General features: G+C 43.1%; 1 protein-coding gene across 1 annotated transcript; it reads right to left on the bottom strand.

Moving 5' to 3' along the window:
- Nucleotides 1-11548: 11548 nt before the first annotated feature.
- Nucleotides 11549-17373, bottom strand: dselb (dermatan sulfate epimerase like b). Its single transcript, XM_077509453.1, has one exon. The coding sequence runs from the start codon at nucleotides 16658-16660 to the stop codon at nucleotides 13058-13060; it is 3603 nt and encodes a 1200-aa protein (XP_077365579.1). The 5' UTR covers nucleotides 16661-17373; the 3' UTR covers nucleotides 11549-13057.
- Between the last annotated feature and the right edge of the window lie 216 nt (nucleotides 17374-17589).

Below are 17589 nucleotides of genomic sequence, written 5' to 3'. Positions count from 1 at the left end.
CGATCAATTTGCCGCAATTTTTTGAGTTGTTTTGCATGAAGCTTTTTTTTTTTTTTTTTTTTTAATGGTCAGTTTGTATGAAATAACTCCCAAAATGGTGTGGTTTTGTGTGAAACAAATGCGGATCAAATTGAATACTGGTAGTCCATTTTTGACACAAGGTTGTTTGACCCAAATGTTTTTAGAGTGTAGGAACACTTTGAAAAGTTTTGATGAAAGAAGATGTCCGTCATCAAATGAAAACAGCAGAGGCCCCAGAATTGAACCCTGTGGAACGCCACACGTTCCGTTACATACATCACATGACGTACCATCACAAAAGTCACAAATTGACGACTGAGTGCACCAAATTTCCTGCAGCACAGATAGGCTAAGCAATGTAGCGTGATCACCTGCACGAATCATGACTTGGGTATGTGTCTTGAGTCTGACCCCCTGCCTAACCTCTGAGACTGACTCACCGAATCCCTGAGGTTCGATCAAACTCAGATTAAGAACCACTGCACCGGAGTCTAACCACCTTGTCAAGCAACTATCACTTTTCCTTCTGTGTCTTCTTTGCATCTAACAAATCAGCTCCGTGTCGGTTCTGGTGTCATCTTCACCCGAGCTCTATCCTCCTCTTAAATGATGTACGGCACTTCCTCCATTGAATGCAGCCTTTTTCCTGTTAATAGTGAGCCGTATAAACGCTGTAAGCCACGTTTTGTTATCTTTGGAGTGAGCCTGCTATTTTCTCCGAGTGCTCTGAGCCGTGAGCGCCATTAGCCTCTCTGACGTAATATTTTTTTCCCCAGCATGCAAGTGACCTGTAAAAGTGTGTATTCATTTGGTGTGAACTTGAGGGGAAATGACTCACAAAGAAAGAAGGGTAAACCAAAGGTTTTTTTGTGCCTGAAAGACAAAAAACGAGCCACTTAGCGGCCCGGTGTGTCTTTTTGGCCTTCGCTGACGAGCTCACAGGGAAACGTTTGCGCGATGGCACAAGCAAAGTCCCCCAAAATAGCTCCTATTGATTGCTCGTCAGCCATCAGGGAGGCAATTTGAGAGAAAGATGACAAAATGATTTTAGAGGACGTTAGCACTAGCGCTCATTTGCACAACAGCCTCCGCTTGCAGGCAGGGCGCGTTGACATAAGCTGCTCTGGGCTCACATTTTGTGCTGCTACATTGACAGTTTTCAACATTTAGACTTTATGAATACTCAATTTTGATCCTTAATTTGAGTTTTTTTATTCTTTAGTTTACACGTATTGAAGTAAAATTTAATACATAAAAGATTTATATTTTTAATCAATATTTTCTATATTATTTAAATTCAAATTTTTATCATGTTTTTATTTTATTATTAATATTGTTATATTACGTGACTAATCAATTGACTTCATTTATTTGCCCAATATGTATTTACAATTATTATTTAACAAGTTATCTGGGTGTCTTAAGTGCAATTTTCCTGTTAATGATTTGCTTGTTCATTATTTTGAATGTGTGTCCGAAAATTGGCATTTGTGAAGAACCGATATTCCCTTTAGACGTCATTAGTAAAAGTAGGTTCTGCACAGCACAATTGACCGACTGATTGATTATTTAACAGTTGCCTTGTCAATCGCTTGCAAAAATATTGGCTCCTGCTAAATGAGAATGTCTTAGTACTTGCTTCCTTCCCTACTTGCTCCAATCCCCACCCCCACCCTCCGCTAAATATTAGCACGCCGTCGTTGCCAATAACCCCGACGAGCGTCTGGGCTAAATTGGCACGGCCAACAGAGAAAACATTGCAAACTGGGCTGATATTGACGTTATGTCTGCCAAGCGCTCGCGCTGCCATCAGGCTGCGAAAAAAATCAAAGATGACATCGAAATCAAGAAATTTAATTATCAGACCTTGGAACAAATTTGCACAAGACCAGCGTGGGGAGAAGAGAAAAAAAAAACATTCAAATCAAACTGACAAGAAGAAAGCATCTTTGCTTTAAATTATTCTCATTCATCACACTGTTTTATTTATTTCCAGTGACTTGGACCTTATTTGAAGTGATTTCCATCAGCCGAGCTAGGAAAGTTTTTTCTCTTTTTTTTTTTTTTACTATTTATTTTCCTCCCTCTTCTTTATCGCACGAGCTCGTCCTTGAGGAGAAAATACACGAAATGTCAAGAAAAGAAGATACGCGCGTGGCCTTTATCGAGCTCGCGGACGGCTCAAAGAGTTGCTAAATTAAATTGTGCAAAGTTTCCAGTTGAAGGGCAAACAGCATCGCGGCGAGCAAACAATCTCCCAAGGCGGCGGCCTCGTAAAAGGAAAAAAAAAACGCGATTGATGAGCAAAGGCGGGCTGGGGACAAATGACTTGCTCTTTGTTTAAGACACATAAAACCGCGTGACGATAATTCAGGCCATTTAGGAACGGGTAATTGCTCGTCTCTGGGGCTCTAAGCTAACTAGATAAGTTTACATTAACTGGATTGTCCCTTCACACACATTAAAATAATGTATTATGCATGCCAGGCCTTTAGGGGGCGATATAACTTTGTGAAGAAACCTCTCAGGTTTTCATATAACAGCGTATTAGTCAGCATAAATACCGTAAGTAGATTCAAAATTTGATGTAGAAGTCAGTTAACATTTTGCTCAAGCACAAATGGAATTGTGGGCTCCTCGCACCCTCCAGCTCAGTGATCCCCAACCACCGGGGCCACTTTACGGTTTGGTTTTGTATTAGCTAGTTTTAGAGTTAGTCCTTAGTTTTACATTTTTGTAAATACGTTTTTGCCTTTTGCTGCTTTTTGTTGTAATAGATTATTAGGTAATTGGTAGCTCTGTACCTTTCTTTGTTTACATATCAACTGGGGGCCGAGAGGTTTTTCTCTTTTTATGTTATACACCTACCCAAGGCGGGTACGTAACATATTTTGGGGGCTCCTCCGGGAGCTGACTAAACGGTAAACAGCGAAAAACGGAAAAAGAGCCTTGATCCGATCTTCTCTTCTTAGGTGTTTATTTAACACAAGTTGGGAAACAAAATTGGACTGTAATTTGTTTCATTTGAGCTTTTAGTGCCTTGACCCAAAACCCTTGGATGTCAACTCCACCTTATTGACAAATATTTAATATATTCCTAGTCTGTTCCTGGGTATGTTCCCCAAATTTAGTGTCGATCAGTCAAACTGGGCAGAACGTAATGTAATTTGTTTATGCTAAGATTACGCATGTTAACATACACTGTTGGTATGATCACCCAGATAGATGCAATACTGTAGAATTGTAATTCATATAGATTAAGCAACCTGTCTATCTATGCGCAGCGAAAGCAACAGTTTCAGAAGAGATGAAAGGGGAATGTGTCATTGTTTTTTAACAGCATAAAGCATATTAAAACGAAATAGATTTTAATGATCACATGCATTTGACTTAGCTCACCGCATGCTTTTTTTTTTTTTTTATCTGAGCGAGACAAAGTCGCCGACATGAAAGCGCAGCAGCAGAAGTGAAAGCCAGAAAGAATAAAAGGAAAAGGCAGGCTGCCACCGAAGGCCGCGCGCGCTTTAACGAACGCCATTATTAACTTCTCAGTCGGGAACATCATAAAACAGGTGGGCCGTCTCCCACGGCGCGCATCAACGTTCGCCGACTTATTCAACAGGTTGACGCGTCGGCGGTTTATGTTCGATCTTTGAGGGGAACAACAATCATTATGTGCATTTTTTCCCAGCAAGAAAAAGTACGCGGTAGCTTTTGAACCTAGTGGTGACATGTTTACGTGTAACGATGGCTCAAATAGAGACGCCGAGCTCAGGGGACTCATTACGCCGACACTTTGTACTTTGAACTTTCCTCATGTTTATTGTTGTGCCTTTTGTAGGCTGCCACGCTCAACAAGTTTTTTTTTGTGTGTTTTTTTTGGGTGGATTCTACAACACTAAAAACAAATCAGCACAAGTGTAAGGGTACAAATGTAAATTTCAAGTCACCATTTGATTTGGCGGTTTAAGAAATTTCAAACACTTTACAATTATCTCTCCATCAATCCATCATCTGTACGAGAGGTGCAACGATTAACAGATTAGTCGAAGAGTAATTGATTGTCAAATTAATCGCTAACTATTTTTGATCATCGTTAATCGTTTAAATACCCATTTGATTGGAAATTCTCCAAATCCACACTTTCAGCCTGTAAACAATAAATATATTATAAAGTGTTATGTTATGGAGTTGTATCCCAAAAAACGTAGACACAAATAAGATTTTAAATCTTTTCTCGCATAACATCGATAGGCGTAAAACAAACATGACTAGACGAGAAAGAACGAGAATGTATCGAGAATCACGAGACGCTAAGCTAACTTAGGCTGTGGAGGCGCACAGAGCAACAGAGGTAATAATCCGACAAAAACACACACTTCTCAGACCGGCTTATATAGACCGCGAATCGATCTGATTGTTTGTGGCCAGACACATGAGTAACAGGACTGACATGGAATTATCTGATTGGCTGTTGACCAGATAAAGAGATTAAAGATTCCTGACATCACATAGCTTTTGACATCACATAGCGTCTTACCAGTTGAAAATAGATGCTGGTTACATCAGTTCAAAACAGACACTTGACCTCACGGTCATGACCCAAACATAACCCTTGCATGACCCCAGTCATGACATAAAGTCGATTTGTGGTGTCCTCCATGATAGCGGACTGATTATCTTTGTGTTCAAACACCATGCAACATTTGTTTTTTACATTTTTGCCTATTTTACAACATATTACGGGCAAAACCAGTTCTGAATTATAATTCATTTGTGCGTTCTGCACTGTTAATGTGAAATAATGTCCTGCTTTTCAATACAAGGACGGAAATTAAAACATTTTTCTAATTCATCAATTAATCAACAAAACAACAGACGGAACAAACAATTAATTGTCAGAATAATCGATTAATAATTGTTTTGTTGCAGCCCTAATCTGTAATGTTATTATTTTATGACCATCATTCATCCAACTTTCCACTCTCCAAGTTTCCATCCATCCGCACATCCCAAGCTTTTTTTGGTAACCCAATATAATTCTGTGCATCCATCCATCCATCCATCCATCCATGTATTCATGCATGCACTGACGTTTATCCACCTGCGAGTTTACTAACCAGGTAAAAATCAGAATTTACACAGTCCACAGGAGCACCCGAACGCATCAATAGTGCCGAGCGGGACAAATAAAAACTTTTCCACTTTTACTTGGACTTAACTTTGGGTCTTTGTTTAACGTCGACCGACATTGTGGCGATTGCCTGGAGTCCGTCCGTCTCGGCAGAGCTGCCCTTCTAAGAATAATATTCACAATGGAATTGCACACGTAGTCAATCAGGCCGCGTTTGTGTGCGCGGAATAACAATGAAGAAAAACGATTAAGTTGTTCGCCGCAAAAGCCAAGCCACTTAAACGTCACGCACACACGAGCACACGAACAGCCCCTGCTGCTTCTGCGGAGGAGGATATTTTCAATTAATCACGCCGTCTCATCAATAATGCATCACCCCTGCAACCCCAGTCGCTCTTGTGCGGACATTTAATGAGGCGGCCCCGCCCGCCGGAGGGACCGTCGCATTTGTCACCGCCCGCCGCTGTCGTTAAGGTAACACAGTGGCTTTGTGACACAAAGACCTGTCAAAGGTGGTCGCATGTGTTCAATTCACACCTGAAGAAAAATTTTGCGAAAGGCAAAGTTTGCACTGCTGGTTGTTGCCAGGCAGAATTGTCAACCGTCAACCATAAGCGCTGCAGAAGCTGTAGTAAAAATCTGGTTTAAACCACACCCACCTGGCAACCCGCAACAGGAAGTTGGACAAATGTAAAACGAGGATATTTGTTCGAAAACATGTTCAGCTATTCAAACACTGCTCTGTATTACATATAAATACATCTTACAACATTGGAAATAATATTACAGTTACATACTGTAATAAAAAAAAATATATATTTTTCAAAAAATTATTTAATATGTATAATTTATATTGATTTAATTTATAATTTATTTATTTATAATAATTTATTTAAAAATTATTTAAAGTTTACATAAAATATATAAATGTAAAAAAATCCAAATTACTAAAATGAAACATGCAATATGAAATAAACATTTAAAATATTTTATAGAATTTATTAGATACACATGAAAAATAAAATGCAAACAAACTATTTTAAACAAAATAAAAAAATGTATGTATAACATTTAAAATAAAATGATTAAATAATTTAAAAAAAAGAGGAGGAACAAAATGAGAAAATAAAATATGTAAATTAATTGAAGACAAACCTGTAATAACTAATTGCATAAATATGTTAAGTCACTGCAAAATGCTACACATACATTACGGACAAGCTTTCCAATTGTTTTCTTGTCTTCCATGTGTTTATTTGTTCAAAATCCACCAAAATCCAGATGAAAACTGGCTGTGCCTTTTATACCTGTGAACCAGCAGTAATCCCATCTGAAATTTTGCCCTCAGTGGTGACTAGACCCACCCCCACCCCCCACCCCCCGCCCCTCCCCCACTGTTATCATCTCAGCAGTGAGTTATTTATATATTTTGCCAAGCAGACCGTGAGTGGTGATCCCTAAGTAGAAGAAGCATATGAGCCGAGAGCCTCGCCATCTGGCTGCACACAGCAAAAAAAAAAAAAAAAAGTATAGAAGAATCATCATTGTCAAGATGTCTCCTTTCAAAAGTGAAACTGCTCTCTGGAACCAATCGCCCTGACGGGAGAGGTCATTTTGATAAGAAAAGCCTCTTTTTTTTTTTTTTTTTTTTTTTTTTTATTTATTTATTTTTTATGTTTGTGTGTATAAACATCCACAGTTGTATACTTGAATTCCTGCAAAGTGGGCCAATTCAATTCACATTGACTGAATAAAATGTCAAGTATCCTTTTGGTGCATGAAATTCTTGTCTGGGAGCTGTTGTTGTCGAGTTGTAATCCAGCACTGTGACCAATGTCAGATAAGCGTTTTGTCCTCCTCAAGTTCCGCTAATTAGCCACGGATCGGCCCCGCTTGTAATTACGCTAAGCGCGGCGAGAAACCGCTGAAACCCACAAACATCGCACACACGTCCAGGTGGCGAGCGGCGCTGGCCGTTTTTTTTCGCCACCACTTGGAAACACTTTTGAGGTCGTGCGACGCAGCCCGGCCTTAATGATGGGATGTGTCGTTTTTGTGTGTGTGCAAAAGCGGGGGCCGCTGCTTGCCAGGCCAGGCCACAGCTGGATTCAATCTCACGCCCTCCGAATAACATGCGGCCTGCTCTTTTTGTTTCCTAACCTCTTAGAAACTAATTCAATTGGTTGCTTACTCTCTATTTCAACTTAAATGGCCCAAAATGCATTATTTATACACTACAAGCCATGTGTCTTTGTTCATCTATCTATACTAGCAACATCTTTTGACAAGGAGAACAATTAAATGCTCTCCCACTAAACGGCAGAAAGTCCAAATGAATAAGTGCATCACAATAAGTGGTGCCTTCAGATATGAGTGGGCTTGACTAATGAGTTTTTCAAGATACCCACTGTCAGGAAGGCCACAGCTCTGAACATCTCAACTGTTTGGCAGATGTGCTAACTGCTAAAACGCACCTTGATACAGTAGCGTAGTAGCTCAACTTGTTAGTTCAGCTTGCTAGCTTAGCTTGCCAGCAACACAGATGGTAACTAGGCCTCGCATTAGTAGTATGCGAGTAGCACTTAGCTAACAACAGCATGGTGTTATTATTGGTAGATTATATTTCACCATTCACTAGCTAACAGTGTAGCTTTTTTATTGTATTTTATTTTATTTTTATTATTTATTTTTTTGACAAAACATTTTAGTTCAACTTGCTAGCTCAGATAGTAACAGGGCCTCGCATTATCAGTATGACGTTAGCACTTAGCTAACAACAGCATGGTATTAGCTTATGAACAATATCATTAGCTGGAATTGACAACAGTTTCTTGATTATTTCCAAATTATATTTCACCATTCCCTAGCTAACAACAGTGTAGCATTTTTTTTATTGTATTTTATATTATTATTTTTTTTTTACAAATAAAACTTTGTTTGTTCAGCTTGCTAGCTTAGTTTGCCAGCATCACCGATAGTAACTGGGCCTCGCATTAGCAGTATGCCGTTAGCACTTAGCTAACAACAGCATGGTGTTAGCTTATGAACAATATCATTAGCTGGAATTGACAACAGTTTCTTTATTATAGTTTAATTTTTTTTACAAATAAAATGATAGTTCAGCTTGCTAGCTTTGCTTGCCAGTACCACAGATAGTAACTGGGCCTCGCATGAGCAGTATGATGTTAGCACTTAGCTAACAACAGCATGGTGTTAGCTTAGCTGGAATTTACAAGTTTATTTATTATAATTATATTATTTATCAGATTATATTTCGCCATTCACTAGCTAACAGTGTAGCTTTTTTTTAAATTGTATTTTATTTTATTTTTATTATTTTATTTTTTTTACAAGTAAAACATTGTTAGTTCAGCTTGCTAGCTTAGCTTTCCAGCACCACAGATCGTAACTGGGCCTCACATTAGCAGTATGATGTTAGCACTTAGCTAAGAACAGCATGGTGTTAGCTTATGAACAATATCATTAGCTGTAACTGACAGCAGTTTATTATTGGCAGATTATATTTCGCCATTCACTATCTTACAACAGTGTAGCATTTTTTAATTGTATTTCATTTTATTTTATTATTATTTTATTTATTTTTTTACAAATAAAACATTTCTTAACTTGGGGTAGACAAAGCTTTACCTGCTGATTTTCTTTGGGATTAATATACAAATGACTTCAGAATTTTAAAAAGTATACAAGTAAGTAAACTGTGCTGATGAACACATAGGTTAGCAATTCACAAGCTAACAACAACGTAGCATTATTTTACAGAGTAAACAATGATTATCCTGGAGCTCGCAAAGGTGTCGTCGTTCATTTTTTTCGGATTGAACTGCGGACAGCCACATCGTCTTCAAGCTATCTGTCTGCATTTTTGGGGCGTGGCTTAACCAAAGGTCAACTGAAGGCGAATGTAGACAAACGTGAACAGAGTCTCACTTTGATTTCAGGTTAAAGATTTGTTTTTGATATTCAGTACAGCAAGGCCGGCCGGGCCTCATTAGGCGGCGCCTGCCTGCCTTTTTATTGGCACGCAAATTATCTGCAAATTGACAAAGCGTCATATCTGCTGGTGGCTGATCTCTTTTTAACGACGACGACGACTTACGTCACATCTGAGGATGGATGGCGGCTGCGGCTAGAGTTTCATTCACGAGCTGATGGCACAAGGGAGTCATGTATGTAACATACATGTACCTGAAATACTTGGGTTCAAGTACAAGTACCTTAAAAAATAATCAAGTTTAAGTTAGATTGAGTAAAATAATTACAGCAGTCACTCTTTAAAGTGTTGATGACTAAATGATAAAATATATTGCAGGTAAAAGCCGAATTTAAAAAAAAGAAATAGACAAATGTGTGAAAAGAGTTCTAAAAGATTAAATGATAACATAATACTAGGTCTGCTCAATTATGAATACAATATTAATCACAATTAATAATTGAAATCACAATGAGGACATTCATTTGTTTTTTGGTACCAAAAAAGAAAATGTTTAAACATATAAAATATTGAGACAAATTTCTTTGAAACACTACAATTATGCAAGTTCCTTTTGGACTAAACCCGATGTATTAAATTAGTCATTTTAAAATAAAAAAGGTGAAAATATATAAATGTATACAACTCAAAATTAGTATTAATAACCTTTTATGTTTGTTTCCAATTACGCCAATTTTGTAATTGTAATAATTATAAATTGTCATTTAATTTCGATTAATGGCACAGCCCTAACTTATACATAACAGAACTCCACTTTAAAAGTTTAAGCCGCTAATGTTAGGCACAGTTTAAACATCCGATTCAGTAATTCTTTTGCGGACCACTGGAGGGAGCCCACGTACTAAGAGCAGTGGTTCACGCTTGACCTTGAGGAGGTACTGAACCCCACCAGTTCCACATGTGCAGTACAAAACATAGCAAACTGGTGGGGTTCAGTACCTCCAACAGGGTTAAGAACCACTGACTTAAGTACGGTAAAAGAATCTGCATTACGAGACTACTTGCAGCGACTCCCAAATGTGCAAATTAGTTTTTTTTTTTTTTTTTTTAAATCACCGATTCATCCAAAAAATTCATCCAGCGCTGATTGATTCAATTCCTTCCAGATAATATCCGACATAATCAAAGGTATAAATCTGTTTGGCGTGACTCGTGAATGTCTTCATCTTCATTAATTTTCATGGCCTGCGGCTTTTTTTGCTGAGCCTGGCAATGCAAGTTTATTTAGAAATGCGGCCAACTCAACCCGCAGTGTGTAAAACGGAACCTGTCAAAAGTTGGCACCCCACAACGAAAGTCCTTTTTGTTTTTTTTGCTGGTCGGTGCTGTTAAAATTTCCTCATTTGCTCGAAACTGAGCCAAAAATTATTCTCACTGGTTATGCTGTTAGAATTTTTTATTCCTGCTCTTTTGGTTCTAAAGATATTACGGGGTTTATCAAAGGATGATGTCAACCAGCACCCCCAGCTGAGTAAAAACATGCCGTATTTGTAGCTTCTTTTTTTTTTTAAATAATTATTTTTAGAGTCATAATAATGGTGCCCTTGTGTCCAAAAGGCTTCCTCCCTCCCTCCAAAAAACGTACATTGGCATCAATGAAAAATGGAAAGTGTTTTTAGGCGTGATCCTGACTTTTTGTTTGTCCGTATGCGCCCTGCGATTGACAGGCAGAATTGATGCCAAATGTTGTGTGGGGAAAAGCCCATCATTGGCACTAGGAAACAATTTTCAGAGAACGGGGAAGCTCACAGAAGAGTATTCACAGCTACTGTGGGAGGCATTTGAAGGCGCTCCCACATGAGGAGATAAGAAAAAAAATACTGGTGCAACTTGTGGAAACAAGTTGAGCTCATCAGGTGAAATATTTGCCTGAGGTGCTTTCAAATACAAGCAGCATGGAGGGACGTTCCAAAATGTTACCTCAGGAACTTTTGCCTGCCTTTCATTAAGCGGGCAAATGAATGCATGAATGAATGCATCGGCTTCAATTACTTTAATTAAATTTTAGTAAATTGCAAGGGGTTTTTTGTTTATTAGAATTTTACATTTAGCCACTATATATTATTTTTATATATATATAAATAATATATATATATATATATATATATATATATATATATATATATATATATATATATATAAAACACACATATAAAACTGTGAGCCAGTTCAGCTGAAATTGAATTAATTGTAACATTAATTTAACATTAATTGTAGTAAACAAATATTTCCAATTAAGTGAAATTGGGAATCTCTGATCTACATCTTTTGCATTCCCATTAGCAGATGTGCTTTATAAAATGTACTATTTTGTGTATTATTAAAAAAAAAAGAAAAAAACTGAAGACTGATGCTGACAAACCAAACACACTCCATTGATGATTTCTTTTTATTTTCCTTGACATGACCTTTGAAACGACACGCCTTGCGAGTGAAGGCTGCGCCCAACCCAAGAGTGTGCAAACAGGTTTGAAAGCGACGGCGACGAGAACCTGAGCACAGCCACAGTGTAACAAGCGCAACTCCCCCACCCACCCCAAAGCACATCATTAGACGTCTGATTGACCGAGGCAGAAAAATGGAAACTGTTTGCCTCGGCGATGCCTCGTTTGTGACATTTTGCAGATTAATATGAGCCGCCGACTGAGGAGGGGGATGCTCTGGAAAATTGCTTTGACTGGAAATGTGTCACGGCTGACAGCGACTCCCCGTTTTTTGTTTTTTTTTTCGTTTTTTTTCCCTGATCCCCATTAAACACTTTCCTCTGATCTAATTCAATAAACACCAAGGGGAGTTTGAATACCAATCATATCCACACCCCCTCCCTTTGGCTGACACACATCTTTGGAACACTTCAAATGCTCTTAAGCCATGATGGGATGGGAGTATGTACATGAATAGTGCCCCAAATAGACAAAAGTGCACAAACAGTTGTGACGTCTTCAAATAAAACCCCACGAAAAAATACAATGCACCCAGCAATTTAGCATGATTTTTTTTTTTTTTTTTCTTTAAAGGGAAGCAGCACTCATTCAAACGACCAAATGAGGCCTCATAATTTTCGGGCATCGTCAGGTGTCAAGCTATGACAAACCAACAGGTCTCAATGACGACTAATTTAGGTGTTGTTTATTTCGGCTAACCATATATGGTTTATATTGGCACTTTTAGGCCGTCCTCGGTTTGTGACGGTCCCGACCTAGCACGTTTTGGAATTATTCATTAAACAGCATTCAATGGACTAGTTTGTGCCCCTTGATCATTTTATATTCATGGAGTAAAAAGTTATTTTCATACAGGCCAAATCGGGTTGTCAGAGGAACGCAACTCTGTCACAAACCAAAGACCACCACTTTTTGTTTTTTAATCTGATGGTGGATGATACAATCCCGTACACTTGACAGATATTTTGTAAAATGTAACTCAGTGATTCCATTAACTTTTCCTGACATCTGACGACATTGAGGTTGATGTCCAATTCCAATTCCGCAAATCTGAGAGATGCGTCCCTTAGACCTGTTGTTTTTTCCTTTCTGACACCTGAGGATCTCCTATAATGCACACCGTACCTTTGACAAAAGAAAACAACCATAAAGAGTCAATAAATAGTTTCATCATACGCCCGGTGACAAACAGCAGCGTAAAATCAGATGCTGACATCACAGATTGAGAACTCAGAACGTGTCCTTTCTTACTAAGACTCACAGAAACAATAATGCACGATGCGACTTTTAAGACACGCGTACCACTCGGTAAGCGTGAATGATCAGATCGAACACATCCATTTTCATATCAAATGCCCCCGTTTGCGAGTAAACACCCGTTGCTCGCTCACTGTGTGACATATCAAGTTTCGAATCAGTGCAAACAATGACAACGGCAGTTCAGAGTTAGCCGGGCAAGCGGCCATAGCCCAGCCTCTTCATCAAACCCCCGCAGATGTCCTCCACCAGCCTCACGTCCCGCCGCGGCATTTTCTGCCGCCACCTGGCGATGTTGGCTGGTGAGATGTCGCCCTCGTACTGCAGGTGGTACAAGTTGGTGGATGTGGTGAACGCCAGCTGGTTAAGGGCGGCTGGCGACACCGGCACCCCCAGGAAGGCGTGGATGGTCTCTGCCGTCTCCTGCGGGGAGTTGACCACGTCCTCGAAGCGCACTTGGAGGTAGGAGTCCTCTGGGAGGCTCTGGCTGACCCGCAACACAGCGGCTGTGTGGGCGAGCCACAGGTGGGCCAGTATCAACACCGGGTCGCTCTCCTTGCTGACTAGCAGTCCCCTGAGAGTGTTGAACTCTGGTGCTACGCTCTGGCAGCCGTCCTTGACAGCGTCCTCCTTGAATATCAAGGAAAGGTGCTCAGGGATGTTCTTCAGGGAGTACAGGCTGGGCTCGCTGTTGTACAACATGAGATAAATCCACGCTCGCGGGTCCCTCACCACGTAGAGGCTTTTGAGGGAAGGCCCCACAACCTCCCGGATAAAGGAAAGCTTCAGTGCCCAGCTCCCGCTTCGCATATTCAGAACAATGCGGCTGTTTGGGTACTCAGCCATGTGGCGTCTCAGCCCCCGGATGTACTCCACGTCTCTGTCCATGCCAGGTCGCAGTTTACCCTTCAGTTCCGCCACTGGCTCCCTCCGCCTGGAGCGCTTTGAGCCCAGATCCGAGACGCCGCGCGGGGGAAGTCGGGCCCGGTCGTCCTCCAGCTGAATGTTCTGCAGGTGCAGCTTGGTGTTGTAGACCAGAGAGTGGAGCCAACCCTGGATCATCTTGAAGCGCCCCTGCTTGGCCTCCGACCAGGACCACTCGCAGGCGTCCACCAGGGAGTCAAACTCAAACTCTGTCTCTGGGATGTCCAAGTGCTCGGTGGGCACCCTGACGTAAACAAAGTCCGAACTGTTGTAGAAAAGGTGCTTGAGGATCTCCGCCCCCGAGCCGGGCAGAGTCGCGATGAGGACGGTGGGCAGGGGGAGCTGCCGCTGCTCGTGAAGCCGGGCTTGCAAGTCAGCTTCGCTTTTCCACTTCACCCCGCAGAGGAGCCGGTCACAGCTGTTGGACACAAAGAGCAGGCCGGCTATCCACAAGAAAAGGACAGCGAGCAGGGCGTAGCGCATTAGCCGCCGCAGCCTGAAGCACACATCGTAAAACTTCCTCTGCATGGCGAGGAAAGCGGCGGCCATGCAGAGAATCAAACCCGCGATCACGTTGAGTGTGAAGGCAAAGTCAAAGAGTTGATTGTCGCCGCTCGTCTGTTTGGGGACCGCCTGCGTCCCGAGGCCGAAGCGTGTGATTTGATATCGATCCTCTACCTTACAGTGGCCGCCGTACCCTAAATATGCCGACCTCGCACCGATGTCTTTGTAATTTGTCGCTATGGACACTACTGTCTCTGTGTTATTAATCATCAACGAGAGTCTCACACCATTTTTGCTGCTATCTATGAACTTACAGCTGGACACTTTGACATAGGGCCCGTGGAAAACATAAGCAGTCCTGCTAACAGTGTCTGTTATTGGGAATGTTACATTAACATACTGAGTCCACCTCTTTTTAAACTCGGCCGCCTGTTCTGCCTCTTGTATGCGGCTTTCCGGACTATGCCCCTTGCTGTCAAACCAAAACATTTTATAGTGTGCGTCCCACACGTCCATCATGGCACCGTTGTAGTGGTCCATAAACCTGAACGGAACATATTTAAAGTCAATGTCCAGGTTGTGGAAGAAGGCGCTGAGGAACCTCACAGGCGAGTCCACCGCCTTCTCCACATGATCTAGCACTAGAAGTGTTTGGGAATTGAGCAAGACCAGCGCTCTGTATACACTTTGCAGCCTCATGGCAGCGGAGTACGCCGACACCGCTTCCCCGCTGGTGAACATAGTGTCCCCGTGTGACAATGCCACAATCACCTCACCGCTGGTATCGCCCACCCCCTCGTCATTCCAACGTAGCCACTTGACGCACTCGCCGAGCTGACCCTCCCACGGAGCATTACACTGACTCGTAGGTGATGGGCTGAACACCAGCACGTTGTTAAGGTAGCTCAACTTTGGACCATAAAGTGCTTCTGACACAAACACCTGCCCATTAGGAGCAAAGGTAAAAGAATTCTGGTCTGGGTGCTCGTGACCCGGGTTAAAGCTATTCCAACCCTGCACCCACGAGTATGGTTTCTCGTGGACTATGTCGTAGACAGCGCGGCCGCCCAGCTTGCCGGACTTGAAGGAAACAAAAGTGTTTCCCTGGCCGCTTGGCAGCCCGGCCCCGTAGGTCACGACGCCCCAGTTGGAGAAAACGTGCATGTTGGCTTTGCCAAATCCGAGCGGAGGCTGCGAGGCCAGACGCGCGTCGTACCAGATGTACTCTGTGTGCAGCGTGGCCCAGCGCTGCGCCGACGACTGCCCCATGGGGCCGTCCTTGGGTCGGTGCTTGCGGATCTGCTGAGCAAGCCAGTTGCCCGTGCCGTTCCTCAGGACAAAGGCGTCAAGGAACACCAGCTGGCTCTCCGGCCCGTAGAACCAGTTGTAGTTGGAGTCAGCGATGCCCACCGACCTCTGGAAGCCAGGCAGGAGGGTGGCGTAGTAGAACCAGAAATGCGCTCCCAGCCAGTTGTTCTGCGTGTTGTCGATGCTGAAGTGCCGCTGCGCCAAGAAGACGTACTGCGTGATGGACTTGGCCGTGTAGCTCCCGTACGCCACCCCCTCGTCCAGTGTGCCGTCCACCACGTGGTTGAGCAGGAACATAGTTTTCTCCATGTAATTCACTGCCACTTGTTTCCAAAGCATAGACTCTGGGTCGTCGTGAGACCCCACCACGATGGCCCCGGTCAGGAGGGCCACTACGTTGGTGGTCTGGTGATTGTGGAGGTACTGCCGGCCCCAGCCCCTGTACTTTGAGAAGTCATAAAGCGCCGCCGTCTGCGTGCGGATCTTATTGCGGTAAACGTCTCTCCGCCGTACGTCCAGGTAAGCGTAAATGAAGTCGTAGGCCGTGGCGAACCCAGTGAGGGAGTGTGCCATCGGGACCTCGTCGTGGGGCGCGCTGGTGACCTTCCAATTTGGGTACTCAGCCATCCTGTCCATGAACTTGATGAGGAACTGCAGGGTGGCCGAGTCCTCGGGGCACAGCAGGCAGTAAAGCGCCAGGGGAGGTAGGTTGTTCCCATAAATCTCATTCCACTTGCTTGTAAACTCCTCATGCTTGGCAGGCGGGAGGTACGAAGGACCATTGGACAGCATGGTGAGCGCGGCCGCCCGGATGACTTTAAATATGTGGCTGTGACTGCCGGAGGACCTTTGCCTCATTTGCTGTACATCCCCTGGGTCGAAATAGAGACCCGGGTGGGAAAACGCCGCCTGCTGTTCAGCCACTCGGTCCCCGGCCAGCTGGACCTGCAGCAGGTCATCCGTAAAAACATCTCTGTCAGTGGCGTTTAGGACCCCCGAGAAGGCTGCTCCTACTGTCCAGAGTGGGAGTAGAAAGAAAGCCCACTTAAGCGCCATGCTGGGGTTCAACGCTTAAAAACACTTCCTTTAATAAAAATGTAATTCCGTAGTGAAGTCCAGTAAAAGTCCTCGTGGAGGAAAAAACTTCAGTGCACTTTCCACATGTCTGCACAAGGATAGTGGAGAAACATGTTTTGCAACGCAAAAAAAACCTGCCTTGCATGTTTCCATCAGTCCTCAGACACAGAGAGAGAAAAAAAAAAAAAAAAAAAAAAAAACTCCACTCGTTGCACAAGCAGCCGTCAGCCCCAGTCGGTGTCCGGTCCACAAAGGCACCGCTCGGAGCCTGAGCGAGCCGCAGCATCCGCGGAGCCCCACAGCGGCAAGCGACGCTCCTCCGCGGGCGGCATCGCTCGCGTTTAGCCCCGGCTGCGCAGCTCCAGGCTGCGGGGGTTGCACCATAAAGCCCCCCTTCTCTCTCGCTCCCTCTGCCCGCGTTCCAACTCCTCCTTTCCGCGTTCGAAAAGGGAGGAAAGTTGTCGTCACTCCTCAAGTATTCACGGGCATTTTTTTCCACATTGTGCGCAGCAAATCAGCCTCCCCAGAGGAGGTAGAGGAGGAGGCAGCAGCGGATGATGACTATTCCAGAAGATCTGCACACGCACTGGAGGTGTTGTGTCGACGTGTACTGGCTTGTACTGAAACGCACACACCCGCGCGTGCACGCTCGGACGCTGCGTATGTGTGTGTGTAATCTGCGTCGTCGTCCTCTCGCTGTTCAACACTGTGATTGTTTTCCAGGCGAGTGGAGCTGCTGGAAAATGATGCACTGAGTGGGCACCAGAGGGCGCTGTAGCTCCAAGAGCAAACTCTCTCTCTCTCCCTCTCTCGCTCACTCGTTTGTTTATCACTTTCTCTCTCTCTGTCTCTACCATGAGCATTAAATGCAGAGCATAGCTGGGGAATCAAACAAGTAGTGGTAAAAT

This window comes from Festucalex cinctus, chromosome 20, assembly GCF_051991245.1.
Source record: "Festucalex cinctus isolate MCC-2025b chromosome 20, RoL_Fcin_1.0, whole genome shotgun sequence".
Taxonomy (NCBI): domain Eukaryota; kingdom Metazoa; phylum Chordata; class Actinopteri; order Syngnathiformes; family Syngnathidae; genus Festucalex; species Festucalex cinctus.
The sequence above is the reverse complement of the archived record's forward strand: the minus strand, read 5'-3'. Positions and strand labels throughout refer to the sequence as shown.

Coding starts and splice junctions, on each gene's coding strand:
- dselb (XM_077509453.1), bottom strand. CDS start 16,660: ATGGCGCTTAAGTGGGCTTTCTTTCTACTCCCACTCTGGACAGTAGGA.